Below are 23,353 nucleotides of genomic sequence, written 5' to 3' on the forward strand. Positions count from 1 at the left end.
GCACACACACACACACACACACACACACACACACACACACACAATTACAATAACATTCTCATGCATGCAAATGAACACTGATCAGACACACACACACACACACATGCAAACGCACACACACATATACGTACTCATGCATGCAAACACACACTGATCAGACACATGCGCGCGCACACACACACACACACACACACACACACACACACACACACACACACACACACACACACACGCACACACACACTCGGGTACATCTTCCCTCATGCATATGTAAATCCTGGCTCTTGAAGCACATGTGTGCACTGATAAGCTGCAGACAGAGCTGTTGGCCCCAACACAGCACAGCCATATGCAAAGCATCTCCAGTGATCTCCACACGCACGCCCATGGGTGAGGATTTCAGCCCGTTCTAATCACACACCCTTCTTAATAAACTTTCCATGCATGTCATCGGCGCTCTGGAGCACACCCCATGACTCCTAAGTGCGTTTTTAGCCTCCAAATTTCAGGGGGGGGGGCACACTCTATTCAGACAAGTGAGACAGTCTCTCAATTTACCTCGAAACTCATTTGTTACTTTGGCTAATTGACTGTCTAAGGAACTCATGTCACAAAGACATGCTTAATACAATGCACGTTGCTTGTGTATCCCTGAATATGTATACTGTAGGTGTGGGGCATGGCTGTGGAGCCAGTGGCTGAATGGCGTAGCCGTGCACTGCACCGCATGTAGGGATGTGTCAGTTCGTCTGAGAAATGATAAATTGACGACTGAAAAGATAAATTCATTCATTTTTCCATCTCTCTCTTCTATCTTCCGTTTTTCCATCTATACACCACTTCTCACATCTCTCTCGCTCCCCCCCCCTCCCCCACCTCCCCCAACACACACACACACACACACCCTGCTCTCTGACTCTCACCATGAGGACGCTTTGTAAAAACATATAAAGGTCAGAAGCTACAAACGAACACTGGCCCTCATTCCTCTGACAATGACATTTCACATTAAGGGTGACTGACGGGACACCAATGGTGCATTTTCACACCCCCAGAAGTCGATCTTTCAAAAAGCTCCTCTAAACTAGTATATTCTTATTCTTCAGTCAAGTTCAGAATCTTTGTGTTGTACATGTATATTACTATTATACTATTATTACAGCAGTCGTAAGACGTGGTAATCAGGTAATACTTATAACATCTTTGGGGTTTTTTTTGGCAATACAGCATGTCATTATATTTTGAGGTATTTCCTCTTTAAAGGGATTATAAAATGAAGCAATTGCTTAACTTTGAGTTGGTGTGGCTACAGTAAGCACCAAAAAAAGTATTTTTTCTTCACAAGAATACACACTAATTCGAGGATGAAATATGAGTACAGTATTTCAGTCCATTAAGTTTATAGCTAGCTGCTTAAGAGAGATGGATGCAGCCTTGTCCTGAGTCGACAGCTCGACTGTTGGAGTGGGAGAGATTCCGGAGATTCAGACAGATGGTTCCAGACACAAAACAGATGAAGACGAACCAAAATGAACTCTCGTCAACACACGGGCCTACACCGCTGAGGCAACACTGAGGAAGTGAATTTATTTGTGCCTTTGTCAGGTTGAATAATGAGGGGGTGTTTACAGAGTGTGTGTCTGAGGGGTCATCAGAGTCCTGACAAACACACACACACACACACACACACACACACATACACACACACACACACACACACACACACACACACACACACACACACACAGCTTCAGAGTGCCATAAAGCCCCCCACCATGAGAGAGACTGAGAGACTGTAAGAGTTTTCTATTGTCTGCCTTTAACATCACAAAGCTGTCACTGTGACAGATGTCAGGCATCTAGAACGATCTTGGCTTTATTGAGCCCCACACCCTTGAGTCTCTCAATGTATCCCTTCAGGGCTGCCACTCCTGCTTATTACTCAGGCTGTGCTCCTCAAGGGGCCAGGTGACACTTTCTATTCGCCTGACTTGGCAGTGCCTCATGTTGTTTACGCTGTGTCATCTCATCCCCGTGCCCTCACACACACACTGTGTGTAGCCAACCAGAGTTTTGGTCAAACTTTAGTTGGATAATCTGCCCATATACGTACTGTCCAGATACTCTGATTATCAACAAGCTATCTGTTGACACGCTGTTAACTACAATTTAAGTTTAAGGTTGAGGTTAGGGTGTGTTCAACAGCAGTTTCACATACTGAACTTAACAGATGATCTGTGGGAACGGACTAACCATGTTAAGAAAACATTTTTATATTAGGATATTAGGAAAAGGATATTAAGAATGAATGTCAATGACTACTGATATACTGACATACAGTACATCCACTGATGGTATGTTACAGCTGAGCTGCAGAAAGTGAAGGACTGCCTCAAAGACTTTCTGCTTGAGCTCATAATTCACAACAATGAAACAATGAAACCCCTCAATCCCCCCAAACCTCAGCCAGTCTGTCATGGCAGAATCCTCCCAGATTCGCCTTAACAACCATCCATAGGCGCTTTCTGATCATTATCTAATGTTTCTTCACAACTATCGCCCTAAAACAAAAAAAGCAGAAGCAATAGGCTGGGTCCTTGAGACAATTACAAAGTGTGTGAGGGCCCTTAGGCAGGAAGGGATACTCTCTGGTCAGGAGCACTACAAAAGGCTGCCAAATGTCAGAGAGCCAGTTCAGTTGATGCAACTTCAAGAAAGCCTGATGCTCCCTCAGAAGTTTCCAGCCTCAATCACTTTGTGTAGATAATTAGAATTGATCCATGACACAGATTCACAGCTGCATAGAATCACTTTTTAATCCTATAGATAACGCAGATTAACATAAGTGTCATGGCATACACAGCATACTGAAATAAGCGTCAAAAATCAGACAACAGCCTTTCTTCTTCAAAACTAATGTTAAAAGATAACACCCCCCCCCCCCCCAAAAAAAAAGAAGAACTAAACAAAACAATTCCCACCCAAAAAGTTGTTTTTCTCCCCCATACACTGCACAGCCTCCAGCTCCAGTCATGCCTTATCTCTGCTCTCAGACAACAGAGCTTATTAGCGGAGCGGGATAAGCCCAGTGTTGGCAGCCCAGGGGCATGGCTACCTAGGCGTGCCCTCAAGGCCCAGCCTGTCTGGCCTCTGCACCTGTCTGTCAGAGCCCGTGGTGAAGGCTGAACATTGATATCAATCTCACTATTAACCTCCTGGACACAGCTGGCCCCACATAGTGGACACGGTCTGAACTTTTTGATTCAGTATTAAAACACAACTACCTTTGTCTGGTTTCCTTTCTTTATATGAAGTTTAGTTTTGGACGACAATGATTAATACATAACACAGCAATATTTACAACCAGTAAATATTATAGCATACATGTGTGTGAAATAATCACTAGAAGTCTGTCATGAAAACAGAACTCAATATTGACTTCAATGCCGACTATAATTCCTGCCTTATAGCCTGCAAGCACTTCATAGAATGTGAAATTATTCTCTGCCAGTAATACTGTCTAGAGGAGCCCGCATGATTAGCCTAGCTCCAGTGACCTTGCAGTGATTAGCTATTGTTTCTCAAATCACTGAGGGATGGTACAGCCCCAGTCTATCAGTGGCCCCCCTGTTCTGCATGTGGGACATTATATTCTGGTACGACGACGACTGAGACATAGTGTATAATGGCAGAAATTATGCATTTAGTTTCCAACACAGCTGGTGTCACATAGTTTCAGTGCAATGCAGACTTTCTGTGTGTGTGCTCTGACACTGACTTGAGGATACATTCATTGATCATGCTGAGCACACAAATTCACTCTGACAAATTCACATCTACAGGGAATAGGATGGATCTAAATTTAGGATCTTATGCAACTGTGCCAATCAGGTGATTAATCTAACAAACACAACTATGGTGTGGGAAAGGAGGTCAAGAGACTGAGACAGACTGCAGTGTTGGGATCATCCCTCCAGGCTACCCAGAGGTCCGAGGGGAATGTGGGTGGTGAGAACCGGGAGGGAGATGGAGAGGGAGAGAGGGACAGGGGTTTGGAAGTGCAAAAGCGATTCTGAGAGAGACAGAGAATAAAAGGGCACAGACGGAAGAGAAAGGCCCTCCTCGCTTGTTTCAAAGAGGCTATGACTGATCTACATTATCGTCTGTATCCACACTTTCAAATGTTTACATCTGGGATCAAAAACGAAGAATTAATTCGGCCTTGAAAATAAAATAAAAAAGAAGCACTTTAATTCTATTAGAGGTTTCCCATGTGTACAAATCAAAAAGCTATTTCAAAGGGACACTGTCCTACCACAAACATCTCATCTCCTCTGTGCCAAAGCGACAACTACGGGTGGTGAAAGCAATTTTTCAGCTCTGAATTTTAATTTCATGCAATTTAAATTTAAAACCCACTCGCCAGTCACCTCACACTGCACTGCTCAAACAGCACGGGAATATGGTTAATAAAAACTAATTACACAAAGACGGGGTTGAAGCTGGTGGAGAGAACAGAACCTTAAGTCAACCCAAGATGAGAGGGAGAGGGAGGGGGGGGGGTATTACACAGCAATAGACAAAAAAGAATGACTTGTGGGAGCGCAGATTTCTCACAGTGACACAGCGAGAGATGCAGAGGGACCACTACCACTGGTGTCTCCCGGCCCATCACATCACAGCGTCTGTGCACTTAAAGCGCCGACATGCTTTAAGAAGGGGCCTTTAATTAGTGTTCCCTCTTCCAGGCATTAAGGGCAGCAGATTGTTTGTAAGTCGTGGAACTGGAGCTGCAGATTACAGCGTGCTAACCAGAGGGGAAGGGACCCTTTCAGGAGGGGGCACAGAAGGGAGGGAGGGAGTATCACTTGTGATGTGAAGGTGTGTGTGTGTGTGTGTGTGTGTGTGTGCGCGCGCGTGTGTGTGTGTGTGCATGTGTGTGTGTGCGTGTGTGCGTGTGTGTGTGTGTGTGTGTGTGTGCGTGTGTGTGTGTGTGTGTGTGCGTGCGTGTGTCTGTGTGTCTGTGTGTCTGTGTGTGCATGAGAGAGAGAAAGAGAGAGAGAGGAAGTTGAAGAAAGAGAGGATGGGAGTGGAGAAGAAGTAGTCGCTGTGGCATGAAAAAGAGCAGAAAGTCCCAAACTGTCACAAAGTTGCCTCAGATAAAAAAAGAGAGAAAATTGAGCCCTAAAGGAGAGACGGGGGTCAACAGAACTTGGTTCATTCTATGGTAACAAAGACTTTTGTTTTGTATTTAAGATCAGTGGAAACCATGGCGACACTGATCAGTGGGTCTTCCTAAATAGCCTAAGTAACAAGCAGACGGATTCCAGGTGTACTTCCTTTAAGGTGGGGTCAGAGAGAAGGTGTCATAACTCTCCCAGCAGCCCCTAAAATAACAGGCTGAGCCTGCACTTCTCTTAAATGTCAAAGGTTCTCCTCCAAATACCCCAAATCTTCAGCATTGCCTGTCTGTCCCTACTGATTTTCCGCTCAGAAATCACAGGGAGGCAACAACAGCTACACGCAAAAACCGGGACACGCACACACAGACAAAGAAAAAAAAAAAACTCTAATAGACCCCTGAAACAGCAAACACAGCTTGTAAGATACAGCTGCTCCTCTTGTTAAAAGAAGAAGTATTTTCCCAAGCAGCGAGCCCGGGGACGAGCCCTCTAATACTCCATATAATTACCAGTCTGGCCAGAGGCAGTCTTGCTCCCCTGGCCCCCCACTCTAATTATTTGCTGCCTTGCTCCTGGTGTTAAATATCAAATGCTTCTTTGTGCTGCGGGACGTGGTCATGTCTACGACCTCTTTTCGACTTTGTGTCCCACCAACAAAGACAATTAGGCACTAATATGGGACTTCCAGGGGAGAGAGGGGTTCACTGTTACCAAGGCTAAGTTGTGGAATATCTCTTTACGGAAATATGATGGATATATTACCTGGGTGGCTTTAATGTAATGACTTTTGTTTCAAAACTAACCAAACAAAACAGTCCTCTGTACATGTATGCAGACACATAGGAGGACATTTGTTTTATAGATGTTCAAGATGTTCCTGTCTGCTTTAGAATACAAATAGCAAAATAGTCAACAGCAGACACAATAAAACAGGTATAATAGAGATCTGCTCCCTTGTCTGCAGCCTAAAGTGTCTGTTCAGACACCACACAGGAAACAACGTCAACAAAAAGATTTTATGATGGGCACTCGTAAGCAAACACTTGTGCACGCTGACTCTGTAAACTCCAATATTTGCACATCTGTGGTGTGTGCTCTACAGTCACATTCCCACCACTATAGACTGCAGACAGAAGGATGGAAGACGAAACACTGTAAACAAATGTGTTTGGTCTTCTGTCCCTAAGGTATCTTGCCTCCATGAGAACACAGCCACTAACTCAGAGAGAGAAGCATCTTCTTTTCTTGCCCAGAGAACACCTTTATATTGTGCACATCCCACTGTGAATTTAGATCATGTTGATAACTCAGACTATAAAAGCATTACTAAACATAACAGTGAAACAGGAGAGAGTCTCCAAAACATCTTACCATTGTCTTCAACAGAGAAGTGGAACAGGTCGCTTGTTGCATTGTCCTTGTCCTTCAGCGCATAACAAATATGCTGGTCATTAATGTCACCTGAAAGCAGAGAAAACACATTTCTGTCATCAAGTACACAGTTCAATCAAGTGTAAGTTCAATCAACAAACAAAATCACTGTTTCAGTGTGTTTCAACTCATCCCGGGCTACACAAATAGTTAGCCTTTTGATTTGTAGAGCAAAACATTACTCATTGATTGAAACATATAAAAAAAATAACAATTGAAATATGTCTATGCTGAAAATAGAACTCTCTCTTTTTCGGACTGCCTGTCTCTCACATAATAAATGTTAAAGACACCCCTTTGAAGAGAAATGGGGGGCCAGAAGTGAGTGCCAGGTGATCTGTTGGGGAAACTGTGTCAGCAACCCATCCAAATAACAGGTGACGCTCAGTCATCTAATGACAGGCAGGGACAGAAAGATTTTTTTAGAAGCCAGCCTTTCCAGAAGGCGCAGCTTTTCTGCACATCTGCTTCTGTCTGCCTGAGCTCTGAAATTATTTGCACAGAACAAAAAAAAAAAACCTGTCTCTGCCACTCTAGTGTTGATAGACCACCAGCTGGAAATACTTTGTCAAACGTTATCAGTGTTACCCCCTCGACCCCTTGCACACCTCCTTCACACGATCTCTCCCCTTAATTATTCATTCAGGGAGGAACACTCATAAAATTATAAACAGCAAAATTTGTTATGTATGCAAAAAACGCAAGTCATCTCCAGCCATGTGACCTCAGAAGAAAAAAAAAAAAAAACCTAAACAAAAAATTCTGTTCTTTTTCTCCAAGTGTGCTCTCACATCGTCAAATATTTAGTGCGAGCTGTGTGTGTGGGGATGCGCGGAGTGACAGCGGGGGAATGGCTCGGTAAATAAAGAGGAATGATTGTCCCTCGCGCCTGGCTGCCTCGGCTGATGGCGCTGGCTTGCCAGCGGTGGCCTCTCTGCCATGCCTGCCCTTTTCCTGTGGCTCTGACACTTCAGTGGCTGTTGCGCTGAGTGGAGCTGACTCGCATTTCACACCCCCTCCTCACCCCCCCCTCCAGCATGTGTGCAGTGTGGTGTGTGAGCATGTTCCAGCGTGTGCTCCTTCTGTTTGTGTGTGTGTGTGTGTGTGTGTTTGTGTGAGTGTGGGTGGCGTGTATGTCTGTGTGTGTGTGTGTGTGTGTGTGTGTGTGTGTGTGTGTGTGAGAGAGAGAGAGTGTGGATGGCGTGGGTGTGTGTGGGTGTGTGTGTGTGTGTGTGTGTTTGTATGTGTGGCGGGGGCACAGGGGAGTGAATTCGATGTCTTGCAGTGTGCAAGTGTGTGTCCTAGCACATGTGTGTCTACACTTTCCCTTGCACCGTCGGCTCCTGAGATGTGTGGGACATTCTGTTTAAGATAAGCAAAACATTTCTAAAACTACTTCCACCTATAACATGGCATTTAGAATTTAATGATTGGTTTTGAATCTAGGGATTTAATTCCCCCCTCTTAATGTGCTGACCTAATACCAAACATCACATTTGCCAACATGGCAAATGTCCCATAAGTCATAAACGTACTGTTTGAATTAAATATTGTTGATGCTACTAATTGCTCCTCGGAGGGAAGTTGGATTGCTGCTTCAAATATCACAATTGGTGTTTACATAAATCATGTCTTACAATTCCCCTCTCTTCATCCCTGTTCCGTTATTTATGAGCTGAATATCCTCATAAAACAAATTAACATCTTACAAAATTCAATTCCAGAGGAACCAATTTTGGAATATCTCTGGGAAGGAAAATAATTCGCTAGTCAGTGTCAAGTCCTCTAACAAGAGAGAGTGTGATTAATTAATTATTAGCAGACCAGCTGAGGGGTGTGTTCGTCCCCTTTTGGGGTTGAAGCTAACCACCAGTGACAGTCAGCAGCCTCTATCCTCAGCAGAGGTTAGGGAGCCTAAGATTAAAGATTTTCAGACAGAGTGGAGATTGCAGGCTTTAATAATTGAAAAAGCCGTCCAACCTTCTCGATGAGGAAGCATTAAGCTGGAAAAGCAATTGCTCTAGGAAAAACGCATTTGTTACACCCTCCCATGACAATAAAGCATCGACTTCATTTGGTAAAAAAAAAAAACATCTTCAAAAACACATTCAATTTAAGGTAGTTTTGTATTACCTTGAGTGAAGGTGTCGATGGAGTCATTGCCCTTGGCCAGGTTGATGAGGTAGCCGTGCTCGGGCTGGCCAGTCACACGGAACACCAGGGAGGACGCAGGACTGTCTGTGTCCTCGGCCCTCAGGGCCTTGCTGGTGATCGGGAAGCCCAGGTGACCCATGGACAACGTCTTCAAAGTTGTGCCGCCTTTATTCAGGAGAATCTGAGGAACCCCGTTGTCCACTGACACAAGTGTGATCTTCATGGTCTGAGGCTTGCGCGTCTCGAACACTGTGTCTGGGAAGACGAAGAAATCGGTATGTGTGCCGTCCGTGATGGTGAAGGAGAAGCTGTCCTCATCGGTTTCTGTGCCATCATGCTTGTAGCTGATCATGTTCTCATTCAGGTCTTGTTTAGTGAAGGACTTGACGGGCTTGCTGTTGTTGAAGAGCAGCTTGCCATGAACAGGGAATTGGGTGATGGTGAATTTCAGGAGACGTTCAGCCGTGTCCTGATCCTCCACAGTCAGCTCAAACGGTGTGATAAGCTTGCTCTGGCCTTCCACTGCCAACAAATCATGGACAGTCAGCACAGGCTTCTTGTTGTCCACGTCCACAATTGCCACACGGAAGGTGCGGAACACAGGATTGTAACCGTCGGTAACCTCAAACTCAAAGCTGTCCATCTTGACCTCGTCGTCAGCAGTGTGGATGTAGTAGACCTTGCTTCCGGCCAGCTGAAGCTGAGTGAAGGAAGCGATGGGGATGCCCGGTGTGTCGGTGCACTCCAAGTGTCCCCTGACCGGTGCTCGGGTGATGGTGAAGACCAGGTTCTCATCCGGGCTGTTGAGGTCGCTGGTGCTGAGCAGGTCAGTGGTGAGTGTCACTCGGCCTCCTTCCTTCAAAGACACTCCTTTGCTGACCACGTCAGGGAAGACCATGTCGATGTTGCTGACTGTGATGTAGAAGTACCTGTCGATCAGCGCGTTGGAGCCATCTGTGACGTCAAACTTGAGGAGGTCACGGACACCCTCTTGACCATTGTGTTCGTACAAGATTATTCCCTCATCTACTTCTCCCTGCGTGAAGTTCATGCCAACTGTGATATTCTCCAGACCTCCCTGTGGAGTCGCCCGCTGCAGGAGTCCCTGGCTTGGTCCATATCGCATAATGAATGTAAGCGTGCTGTCTTCTGAATCCAGATCGGTGGCCTTCAACACCTTGTTACTGATTTCTTTGGTCTCTCCGACCTCCACTTCCAGGCCGTCGTTTATGAGCATTCTGGGTGTCTCATCGTCCAGAGCGACGATCACAACCTTGATGGTTTCCTCCACTCTGTGCTTCCCGTCGGTGAGGATAACATCGAAGCTGTCCTCTGTGCTCTCCGAGTCGTCGTGCTCATAAATGATGCTTGATGCTTCCTTGATCTGCTCCAGCGTAAAGTTTGAGACCGGGATGGAGCCTGTGGCCAACTGATTCAGAATGGCACCGTGTTTAGGAGGCTTCGAGATGATGAAGGTTAAGTCCTCAACTGGAATATCAGCATCTGCTCCATTCAAGATCGGAGTGTCGATAACAATGTTCATGCCCTCCATCACTAAAAACTCCCTGGCGAAGATTTCTGGCTTCTCATCATTGGTTGGTATGATCAGAATGGGGAAAAAATGCTTCTCTGAGAAGTTGACGCCATCTGAACATCTGAACGTGAACCTGTCCTCCACTGGCTCAACTGTTTTGTGAATACTCTGCACGTAATAGATGTTTCCATCCATGACGTCTTTCATGGAGAAAGCACTAATAGCTGTGCCTGATCTAGACTTCTCTGAGCCTGGGGCAGGGGATATGTTCTCAATGTAACCTGAAGTAGGCTGGACAATGATTGTGCACACGATGTCCTCGACAGGCGTGTCTGGATCTTCAGCTCTTATGTTGTCGCTAACGGAGGATTTCCCACCCTCTAAGACACTGAAATCGGGATCGATATGAATCTCGGGGGCCTGGTTATCAACAGGGAGGATAGTGACTATGACCCGCACTCCATTCACTTTGTTTCCACCCACTGTCCATTCATCAGACATGTCTGAGAGGGTCAGGTTGAACGCATCCTGTTTGGTGTTGAGGCCAATCTCTCCCCTTGTATGAGCGTACACTACCAGCCCATTAATGATGTCAGCCTGGGTAAATTTGCTTGCAGGAGCCCCGTTTACCAGGATCTCCCCGTGAACCGGGGCAGCCTCAACGATGAAGGTGAGCATGAGGTCATCAGTATCATCATCTTCACCCTGGATAACACTGGAAGTGATCTCCGTGGCACCATTCTCCAGGACTTCCATGGTGGATCCAATAGTCCCGGCTTGCATGCTGATTTTGGGGGCCTCATCATCGATGAGCTTCACTACAATTTTAACATGAACTGGAACCTGATGGAAACCATCCGTGACCTCCAACTGCAGTGAGTCACTGTTGATCTCATCGCCATTGTGTACATATGAGAGTGCACCCTCCGCAATGTCCATCACTTTGAAAGTATCGCCTTTGCTGACATCACTACCTTTGAGCTGGAGTTTGCCATGCTGAGGAAGAACATTTACAGTGAAAGTCAGATCCGCATTGTCTGTGTCAAGGTCACTGGCATCGAGCTCAGCAGCTTTAATAATTTGGGATCCATGTTCATACACAGTGAAGCCAGTGTTTACGACTTGTGGGGGTTTGTTGTTCACTGGTTGCACATGTATGGTAAAGACTCCCTCCACACTGTTTCCAGCCGTGTCCTCGACTGTGTAACGGAATTGGACCATGTGTGAAATGATACCGAGCTCTATGTCTGGGGGGCTATATGAAATTTTGTGATGGTTGACTTGTGCCTGTGTGAAGTCCTGTACCTCTGTGTCTGGGCTGTCAGTTAAAACGATAGACCCGAAAACGATTGGGCTGTTCTCATCTGTGTCTGTCGGTGGCTGGATGACTGTGTATTTCAGGTCGCGGTCTTCAGAGTCAAGGTCTGTGTAACGAAGGACGTTCTTGCTGAAGTGGGTGATCTGGTACTCATGCACGGTCATCTGAAGACTGGTTCCTGGGAACAACACGGGTGGGATGTCATCGATGGGCAGGACTCTGATGACAAAAGTATTTTCTCCAGACTGATTGGGCGGGTCATTGTCATCCTCAACGGTGAACACAAACTGGTCAGTGACCGTCTCGGTGCTGTGGGGACCTGTGTGACGATAGAAAAGCTTTCCATCTGTGATGTCTTTCTGCAGCCACTCAGACACCACCTTCTCATAGACCTCATCCTGTGAGTTAAACTTCCACGAAGAGGGGTCTTCTGGGGCCTCAGACTGTCTCAGCAGCACCTCCCCAATAGTAGAGAATGGAGGCTGAATGGTAAACTTAATGGTTGAGTCTTCAGAGTCAACATCTGCAGCACTTAGCATTAGTGGGGAGATTGCCATCATTTGATGCTTAAACAACACTAGTCCGGTATTGGCATTGACTATAGGAGCCTCATCATCCATAGGCACAACAGTGATTGGGAACAGAAACTCAACTTCATGTTTGCCGTCAGTCATTCTGAAAATTATGTTATCGCTGTAGGTGTCACTCCCATCGTGTTGATAGACTACCACACCTGCATCTAGTTCTTCAGGGGTGAAATGTTTTCTACGGGAACCAAGGACAGTGAGCTCGCCATGTCGGAGACCATCAATGACACTTAATTTAACACTGTCCAAGTTGTCTTCGTCACTGATTTCTAAGTTGTGCGATGTGACTAGTGATCTGGATTGACCCTCATACAAAAGCTGGCCAGTGTTTTTGGTCACGACTGGGGCAAGGCTGTTCATGGGTTTCACCACAATCATGAAAGCAAAAGGGTCAGAAATGCCACCATCAGTGTCCAACACCTCAAACTCAATCTGGAAAATTCTCTCTGTGTCTGAGTCAAGAGAAGGTGGCTTGTAAGCTATTTTCAAATCAAAAAGGTCCCTCTGATAGAAAGCAGTAATTGGCAAATTCCTGTCATCTGTGCTCACAATGTAACCTTCCTCGATAGAAAGAGGGGAGGTAATGTTGAAAATAAGTTCCTCAGGGCTTGATTCGACATCGTCTGCTGAGAGCATGTCTGGAGTTAAAGCCGTCATAACAAACTGATCAACTTCCATCATCATCATTGACACAAAGCTGGGCTTCGGCGGTACGTTTTCTTTGCCCGGTTGTATGCGCACCATAACATGGAAAAATTCCTGTTTTAACAAATTTCCCTCGCTATTATAGAGTTCAACTACCATGGGAATATAGTCTCTGTTGGGCGACGTGTTACTAAACGTGTGCTGATAATGAATGTCTGATTTGAGGAATTCATCGCAATCCATCATTTTCCCCAGTTTATCCTCATCGTCCACAAGTTTGCCATATCTGGGTAATGCGCTGTTGCTAGCTAAAGAGGTGACCTCGCATTGCTCCGTTTCTCTGTCATAGGTGAAGCCCAAGATTTTGCTGTCAATGGGACTACTGATTGCATTAAAACTGTCGACGTTGAGTGGCATGTTTTTGGTAATTACTTCCAACTGTGTGAAAACTACCTCCACCTCCATCATGAACGGTATGATGATAGTGTCGCTCTGCGTGTCATACCTGAGTTGCAGTCTCACCCTGTCTCTCACGGGACTCCTCGAGCCGTAATGAAAGTACCTGACATCATTAGGACCGAATTCACAAGGAAACTTCTTTGGAGAGAGATGTCCGGGTCTTTGGGAGAGGGGATCATTGTCCAGGACTGTTATGCTGCACTTGTCCCCCGGCTGAACGTCAACCACCAGATCATTGATTGGATCAACGTAGACAGATCTCCCAAAAGGCACGCGAATTCCGTTGTTGGCTACAAGAATAGCATCCTCCGACAGTTCAGATCTTAATGCATACGATAATCCGAAGCTGTCTTGTCCCTCAACAGACAAGCTACAAGTGAGAGAAGCCATAACGACTAAAAGTCTATAAAATGCCATGATAAATGTGTCTTTCTCCAGCCTGCAGCGTGGAAGAAGGCTTTAAAAACTCCACCGATTTTAAAATCCGAGAGACAGGGAGAGGATGAAGTTGGTGAGTCCCATACGTGCGTCAGGATGCTGAAACGGCATTCTCCCCGTGTGCCTGCGCGCACTGAGTTTTAACTTCGAGCACTTGAGAACCTGTAGTAAAAAGAACACGCCCACCGCACACCACTGGACAAAATTACAATGGAATGCACTCTTCTAATTTTGAATCCAGGTGGGCGATGACATTTATTACTGATGTGAGTGGGACAGAAGCTTTTTTCCTTGTACAATTATAATTTTACTTTTCACTTGCCAGCCAAATTGTCAAGATTATAGCTTGCAGCGTACGCTTCACTTCCATTTATTCCCAAAAAAACTAAATGTATTCCAAAACTATTTAATAAAAAATCTTAGAAAATTAGTATCTTCCAGGTTACAGAAAAGATAGCACACTTGGAAAAAGAAAGCTGGTTTAGGTTTCGGTCGACGACACTCCTGGGTGCGAGTAGCTACGAAAAGGTCGTTTGGCTCCCTCTTGTGCCATCATAAGAAAGTATATGAATAAAATCAAAATTATTGGAAAAAAATCCCATTTGATAGGCATGTGCACATGTCAGAATAGGATGGATTTGAGTTTATATAAACAGACCCCAAGTAGAATATAGCCGAGAGTATAGCCGTCTCTTTGTAAATAATAAACATTAAACACTTTGTAAATAATAAACATTAAACACTTTTGTTCCAGATACAAGTATAAGATGGAGGAATAAAGTATAAGAAAGATAAGGTAATGGTGGGGGTTTAAGGAGGGTTTGTTTGATCTTCCTACCCTGTTATTTCAGAAGCCCAGCTTTCCAGCTGTCTGCTCTTTCACCAGCCCAGGGTCTGTGATTGACACGCTGAAGGACTAGTCACATTTCCATCATCCCCGATCCCCACTGCAACATACATGCACACATGTAGGCTATGACTTCTCTTGTGAAGGACAAGAGAATGTATAAAAGGGAAACGAGAGGAGAGGGGGGACAACAAAGAGATGCACCACATTCTCTCCATCACTATAGAGCGAATGGAATGGACTGCTCCTTTTCACCTGTCCAGCTGGACATACCTCCGTTCCCTCGCTACCTCAGATCTTCTGTTCAGGCCACATAAAAGCTGCAGGTGCTACCTGATATTTACATTTTCTATGGAAGAAGCATTTCCTTTCGCCCCATAAACTCTGTGTGTGGTTTCTTTTACTGACATGACAGTTTCAAAAAGATAGCATGCTCAAACAATAAGAACATAAAGCAGACGGAAACAGGGGCAAAACTAGACAGAACTACTGTAGTTATACTGTAAGCTTGTAAAGCAGCACGTTCATTCATGATCTATGAAAATCACATGTCATGAGAAATAGAACACTTTTGCGGTAACTAAACACATCATTGGTCTAACCATGAATAATTGTTTGTATACAGTATGTCTGCAAACAATGCAGTAAATCATAATGCAGGATAGTATAGTACCATAGCAAAGTTAAGCCAGTCTAAAAACTTTATCAGTATCAGTTGGGTAGTAATGCATGCAATATTTACTTGTTGTTGTTAATGTTATTATTTTCTAAGCTGAATTTAACACCAAAACAGTGAAAGGATCTGCATGCAATGAAGACAACAAAGAACACGTTTTCTCATCACAGAAATAGTCATGGATTTATTTAGCATACTGTCATGTAATCTCTTCTCCTTTAAACTCGATCACCTTCTGGTAAATCCATAGTTTGAAATGGCACTGACTGACCAACCAACTTCTGCAGATACTATAACTGGGAGGAGTGGTCAGGAACAAATGCTCCACTCAAAATAAAAACACGGGCCATCGTCCAGGTGAAAGAGTGTGTGATGTGGTGCTTCAAAGACTTGCAACATTTTAAAACAGGCACAATAACCTACAGAGATTCACTCAGATACTGTAATATGTTGTTCTTTATCAGAGGACTGGCTTTATCAGAGATGTAGGCTACCAGTGCTCGAAGGTCATCAGACACATCAGAATGCACCTAATGAACATGGCTGATATAGATGGCTATCTCAATAGCAATAACACTGAACTTCATCTCATATATTATATCATATTCATTCATTGAAAATATCATTTCTACCATTCATTTTAGTTGAAATGGGGTCTTTCCAAAAAGCTACCATCATTAATCATTTTTGAACTGTCTGTAATTACCATGGCAACTGCTTGAGAATGAGTTTGTGAAATGTCCCCATGGTGCAGTTTTGGTGATCGTGAATGTGGTGTGATAAATGGTATGAAGAATGTAATAAAGAATGTCTTAAAGGGATATTCCGCCATTTTTGGAAATACGCTCATTTTCCACCTCCCCTCGAGTAAAACAATCGATATTTACCTTGTTCCCGTTCATCCAGCCATTCTGTGAGTCTGGCGATACAACTTTTAGCTTCAGCCTAGCATAGATCATTGAATCGGATTAGACCATTAGCTTCTTGCCTGCTAGCTTCATGTTTAAAAGTGACTAAGATTTCTGGTAATTTTCCCATTTAAAACGTGTCTCTTCTCAAGTTAGAAAGTGCAATAAGACCAACTGAAAATGAAACCTGGCGTTTTTCTAGGCTGATTTGACATGGAACTACACTCTCATCTGGCGTAATAATCAAGGCAACTTGCAAACGTGCCATAGGCGCAGTGATATCGTAAGCAGCATCTGAAAATAGTCCCCATAGACAACAAGCAGTAGTAGTTCCAGTAGTTTGCAAGTTGCCTTGATTATTACGCCAGATGAGAGTGTAGTTCCATGTAAAATCAGCCTAGAAAAACGCCAGGTTTCATTTTCAGTTGGTCTTATTGCACTTTCTAACTTGAGAGGAGATACGTTTTAAATGGGAAAATTACCAGAAATCTTAGTCACTTTTAAACATGAAGCTAGCAGGCGAGAAGCTAATGGTCTAATCCGATTCAATGATCTATGCTAGGCTGAAGCTAAAAGTTGTATCGCCAGACTCACAGAATGGCTGGATGAACGGGAACAAGGTAAATATCAATTGTTTTGCTCGAGGGGAGGTGGAAAATGAGCGTATTTCCAAAAATGGCGGAATATCCCTTTAAGAGTCTTTTAGATGGAATTAAACTGGTAAGAGTCTCATCATACCACATGGGTGATATAACATACTGTACCTAAATGTAAATTTAAAAACCTCACTCTGGCCTGATATTTATTGGACCTTACTCTCTGAATTCCACGATCCAGCTCTACTTCCCCTCTCATCCACTGCAGTCAGCGTCTGGCTATGTCAGCCTTCCATCTACACTAAGTTAAAAATGAAACGGTTAATTTTCATGTTAATGTGTATTAATTTAATGTCATTGTAAGTCACTTTGGACAAAAGGTTTCTTCTGAGAACTATAAACACAAACATAGATCCCAGCTGCAGTGTTATCATCAGCTATAGCTTCCCATGTCCTTGGCTGCTCAGTTTCAGCAAAAGTACTAGAATTAACACGCATCTCATTCTCTGTAATTATCAAGACAAAAGCATGGCCAGGCACTTTTTTTTTGTCAGGCTGAGAAGAGAAACTCCCTCTTTTAAAAGCAGTGTCCAACTGTTGCTGTGCCTCACCAGCTGAATCACTCTGTATGTGACAGATACCAATTCCCACAGCGTTTTATTACCATCATTTCCAAAGGGCCACTATTAGAGAATGGGGTTTGGGAACGAAAGGCAAGATGCCATGCCGCTGAAGCAGGTAACACAGACTGCTGAAAAAAATAAGAAAGGATGGAGGGGCGTGCTTACTTTACAATGGGCATCCCATAATATGCATGTAATACCACATCCAAAGGCAGCAAGGAATGTACAAAATGCACAAAACTAGAATCTTTCGTTCACAGGAAAATAATCAGCCAAAATATAATCGAGTTATGTAAAGACTTACAGCATACATTTTTGAGAAAAGTAACTTCTGTAAATATACTGATTTTGCATTATGTCCTGGTTAAATGAACAACCAAACCTACTATCTACTATCAAGAAACAAAATCACCAACAAAGCAAAACTTATGTAACAAAACCCAAAACCTACAAAACCTTTATCTGTTGAGTTTCATGGACACACACGCACACGCACACGCGCACGCACGCACGCACGCACGCACGCACGCACGCACGCACGCACGCTCGCACGCACACACACACACACACACACACACACACACACACACACACACACTCATGATGGGTTCTCTACCTACAATTACAGACACACATTCTTTGGTCGTTTATGATCCATAGCAACGTAACCTCATAGGACGAAATGTCAGAAAACATGTGGAAATCTGAATGTTTTAACTTTTCCACCTGTGTCTCCATCAACATAAAATATGACTGGAAACATAAACAAAGCAACAACCAGTGAAAGCTGAGGTCAAAAGGATGAGTAAGGCAACAGACATCAAACATACATGTTTGACGAGGGAAAGACTTGGTTAAATGTCCACATTCTTGACCCTGAACTGTTTAGTCCTTCTTAAATGCAAATAAGTCATGTAAGGCATGAATTGCCAGGTGCTACTTGGTAGATAATCTGTCATGTGTGACATTTCGACATCTGTTCAGTACAGGTAACCTGCCATTCTTAATATTCTAAAATGTTTTACAAAACCTATGATACACTTGAACACAGTCACAGATCTTTTGTTGTGATTTGAATACAATGAAGAAAAGCTAATTCAGAAATAATAACAGCATCTATACATGCAGATATTCCTGTTTTGGAGACATAGACAACATATCAAATTAAATAAGTGTTCAAAAGGGTGAAGTGACTGTTTGCGCAAGTGATTCCTGTGATTAATAATATGTTGTCCTCGAACATACACACTCAAGTGAAGTACCGTATGATAAACTAACATTTAAATGATACACAACATCTATAACTGTTTGACCATAACCCAAATCCTTAATTTAGAAAATTTCTGACCGGAACGCAGAAACGCTTACTTTCCCACATGCTCCACATCAGTGTGAGAACATGCCATTGACCACGGGGCAGCAAATGAGTTAATGACAGCAGGCCTGCAGTGAGAGGCTCGACTGCAAACACACTATATAATCAGCACGGGACCCAAGCAGCTGGTCAAGGTCCTGTCCAGATGAGTCAAACCACAGTTTACAATGACCTCTGGACCTAACAGGACCTTGTCATTAACGGAGATTTTTTTTAGGGATTGTTATACGTCTACTTCATTTGATTTTGAAGGAGTTGTGTACATAATGTGGATATCTATTTACGTGAGTTGGTATTTAACAATATCTACGTATTTGTGAAACACTGCAACAGACAGGTCTTGTGTCAGTGGTGATGTCAGTACTTACTGTAACTTCATTATTCATGAAACACAAACTATGAATAACTACAGCATATAGAAAACTGTCACTGAAACCATGATGTGATTGCAAATTACTTCATAAGCCAAATCTGGATTTATCTCTATGGATGAGATTCCCCTCGGTCAGCACCTTTCCACCATTTTCAAATGGCCCCATGGACCTAATTAGTGGCTTGTTGGCATATAGCTTGTCACTGTACATTTCTGAAGTGCCAGTGGAATTCTCTGGGCTCAAATTACCAGCGCTCAGAGGAGTAAACTCAAATCCACTTTTTGTTTGTGAAAATAAAAACCTTTACCCATGGGCCTAAAGCTTAGGACTGGTGACATTTTAATAATTGTGGTTTCTACAATTATACAGTGGAGCAAATCTCTGGGAAATATATTTTTAAACAATCATTTTGACACAAAAAGCCAATATTTATACTTTGTACTAATTCATATTAGTAAGCTTGTCTCATCATTTCAAAACACCATTTTTCTTTCAATTGGTGGCATTGTAAACAAACACAAGGCACTTTTTGACAGTGTGATTGCTTTAATCACGCGCTGTGTAATTTTAATGGAGGAGTGACAGGGGAAGCACACAAAGCTAATGAGATCCTCGTCTATGCTCATCTGGAGACCCTTCATCTCCTGCAGCTTGTTACTCGCCAACGGAAAAAAACAATGGTTGGGTTTAATTACTCCATTCTTGATTAAATGTGTTGGCTATCTCCGGTGGCTAAAACCCAATGTCGTGTGAAAGCAAACCCTGACAAGTTGTCTGTGAGATTCCTTACGGCCGGCCTAGGCCGCACGCAGTTGCACGGAGAGTATCAGAATCTGTGAACATTTTCTTTGGGTTCACTCTATAATCAGTGTCTTCCTAATTTCAGCCAGACGGCTAACTGACTTTCAAAATGACCATCCAACAACTCTTTCCGAGTGAAAAACAAACCTTAAAATTATGTTTTTTGTATTCTGCGCCTACAGTATACAGAATCTAATATGGCAGGTTTGTCCTGAGGATGACAAGGTCAAAAGGTCCCAAGCATTAACCATGGACCCATCAAAACATACTCAATTTAAAGCCGCTGCAGGTTTTGATTTCAACGCAACATTTTGAGGCAAAATTTTTTTTCAATGTCTACTAACAGCTCTGGTAGCACTGATAGAATCTACATGAGATATTAGAAGGTATGCTTTAGTCATTTAGCTGACTATGCTGTGCTGTGAGGGTTTTCATTATATGTTCCCCAGGTGTCTCACCCCTGGACTACAGAACTCAGAGATGCTTGTCTCGATTACCTTAAATGTCAGGTAAAATCTGTCCTAACCGCACTACTCATTCACTCCCAAAAAGTGCACATAACGCACATTCCTCTCGTCTAGCTCCACAATCTTCCACAATTTTTGATATTTGAATATCTACACTTCACACGTCAGACCAAACCAGAAGGTCTCTCCCATTAGAGTGATGGTGTGTCAGCATTTTACCCTTTTATCAGCGTCGGTCACCAGGCTACTATTAGCATACGCTTCTGCTTTGGGAATTCAGGGTCAGGATCTTTGTGTCCCACTGACTCTGCTGTGACAGAGGCTGTAATTGAGCGCAACAGCTTTGTAACTTTCACCCTAATAGTACAGGCAACTGTGTTTCCAGGAGACTAAATCCTTTAAGGTTGTTGTTCAAACGTCATGGGATTATGCATCATCACTGTCTCATTGAAAAAAGGGCAGCATAGAACTCATTATGCATACTTGTGATGTTGTGATACTTGTGACTATACACTTGTGATGTGTCCATCCTGTGCATTAGACATCATAAGATATGGATCCATATTACATGTAATGTGTTAAGTGTTGGTTAATGCATCATTAATCTGTGTTAGCATATAACAACCTATTCAAATTTCATAGACCCCTGGAAAGTGGTCAATTGGTATTTCACAAGCTGATTAAACATGTAATTTTCTAAATCTCCACTGCATTCAGATGTGGTCAATTCATGTCTAACGTTTGGCAATGCAAGCCACATCACGAGTTGTTAATGTAACATTGTCTGCTGTCAAAGCTGTAACATTCACTATTTGACTCTCACCCTAAAGTGTGTCTAACAAATAAGGAAATCACGCCTCAGGATGCAGTTCAGGACGTGTGCTGTGTCTTTCAAAATCAGATAGGTATGCTGTTATCAGAATGTACTATTTGCATGTCCAGTAGTTGGCAAGTCATTGAATAAATTGTAAGTGGTTTAGAGTGTGTTCTGGAGATTGTGGATGCTTTTCCTATTTCAAGCAGGCAAGTAGTGGGCTATAATAGATAAAGCAGAATGTCATAAATCAACATTCATATGTCCAGAAGGTGGCAGCATTGTAACATTTGACAATTGACATTAAAGAGAAAAATCTGTTCAGGTATACTGAGAGAAAATTCACATTACAGGAAATCATACAGTATGTCTGACAGAGAACGACAGAAAAAAATAGAAAGAATCATGTAAAATAAAGTAGTTGGACTGGTCAGACTCTGGAATGTTATGATGAAGCATAAGAAGAATTGAAGAATTGGGCGACTGGGTAGTGTATTCAATGCTTAAAATCGTAGAGATATAGAATAAGATTTCAATATTTTTTGTTTCGTTACAAAGGAAACTTTAAAAAAAGAACATAGTTTTAGGTTACTTGTTGTCTAGGTTTGCAAAAGCTAGCATGCACTGTTGACATTGTGTAACTAAATAAGTTATTTAAATATTCTACATTGGGGCTTGTTCAACACTGCAGAACACCTGTTTCAATGCATGTGTGTCAAAATGCCAAGTGAATGTGAAATTGAAGAACTCCATAGGAATTAAATTTAATGTGGGATACTGTATGTTATACCAGTGGAGCAGTCACAGAGGAGAACCCTGGTCCAAGTGAAAAACAACCTTTCACTTAGATATACCTTTTATGAGGCAAATGAGGGTTTCTGTTGTTTCTAGATATGACTCGGAATAGAGGAAGAATATGATATATTATTAAAGCATTATTTGTTTTATGCTTTGATTACACATAAATGAATAAATGGTCTGAAGAGTGAATTACTTATTTTATGTGTAAGCCTACCTGAACAGGTCTCTTTAGGAGTCCCTATACATTGATTGCTGGTTTGACTTACAGCTGTTCCTGGGTGCTATGACTTGGCGTGGGAAAGCAATTATCTCTCTCTCTCTATTCCTCTCTTCCTATCCCTGCAGTGGCATCTCTCTCTCTCTCTCTCTCTCTCTCTCTCTCTCTCTCTCTCTCTATTCCTCTCTCATGCCTATCCTCATTCCCCGCAGTAACATCAGCCAATTAAGACACGTCCAGTCAGTCCCCAGCAAAACTAATTCCTGCATCCAGGTTTGGATTATCATGTAGGAGAAGTGCAGTGGTGGCCATCTACCTTGAATGAAAACATTAAGCAAATTGTACCACACACACACACACACACACACACACACACGCGCGCGCGCGCATGCACACACGCGCACACGCGCACACACACACAATTTATTTAATGGTTCTAAAGACATTCTTTTAGTGATCAATGCAATGTTGTATCAGTTAGACAGTGGCCTATTCAAAAAGGCATGTCTAGCAGTGTGACTTTTTGGCAGTTGAGAAGCTTTCCCCCTCATCCTTTGTGCAGCCTTCATGCTCATGCTGTTGTCATCAAAAAAAGATGAATCATCTTAACCTTATTTTCTGAGGAAATGCACCAGTAATGCATATTAATTAGAAAAGGCCTAGGAGGATGTCATTAAAAACTATCATTGGGTTCATTTGACCCTAATGATGACCATTATTGCTGTCAGCTAAATAACCATGATCATCGGCAACAATGAATGTGGGTGTCCCATTACTTGAAAGTGGAGGAAATGATCTGCAAGTCATGATATTCCCTTTGCAGTCGAGGTTTTCTGAAGAGCTCAGTCGTGGCTTTGAAGTGGAGACTTCAATCTCAAGCCCCAGCACTCAAGGCCACTTTTTTTCCAAACACTACTTTCTCACTGTGGGCCCTGCAGTATAAAATGCCTTACTCTCAGAGTCAGCAAGACAGCAAACTAATTGTAATAGCCTCTGGTGGGCACTGCGGGTATCGGGTCCACTGTGTAAAGCACTTAAGAGTTCTTCTGAAGTAGAAATGTTTCAAAGGTGTTGTTCGTTCAGCAAGAGTGAGGGGGTGACCATA

At 43.2% G+C, this 23,353-nt stretch overlaps 1 protein-coding gene across 1 annotated transcript in view; it reads right to left on the reverse strand.

Moving 5' to 3' along the window:
- frem2a (FRAS1 related extracellular matrix 2a) overlaps nucleotides 1-13,728 on the reverse strand; it is a 45,343-nt gene extending 31,615 nt beyond the window's left edge. Inside the window, exons 1-2 of the mRNA XM_062535580.1 lie at nucleotides 8,748-13,728; nucleotides 6,555-6,644 (exon numbers count right to left, since the gene is read on the reverse strand). Coding sequence (XP_062391564.1) covers nucleotides 6,555-6,644; nucleotides 8,748-13,728 — 5,071 coding nt within the window. The remainder of the gene's footprint in view (nucleotides 1-6,554; nucleotides 6,645-8,747) is intronic.
- Between the last annotated feature and the right edge of the window lie 9,625 nt (nucleotides 13,729-23,353).

This window comes from Sardina pilchardus, chromosome 5 (assembly GCF_963854185.1).
Source record: "Sardina pilchardus chromosome 5, fSarPil1.1, whole genome shotgun sequence".
Classification (NCBI taxonomy): Eukaryota; Metazoa; Chordata; class Actinopteri; order Clupeiformes; family Clupeidae; genus Sardina; species Sardina pilchardus.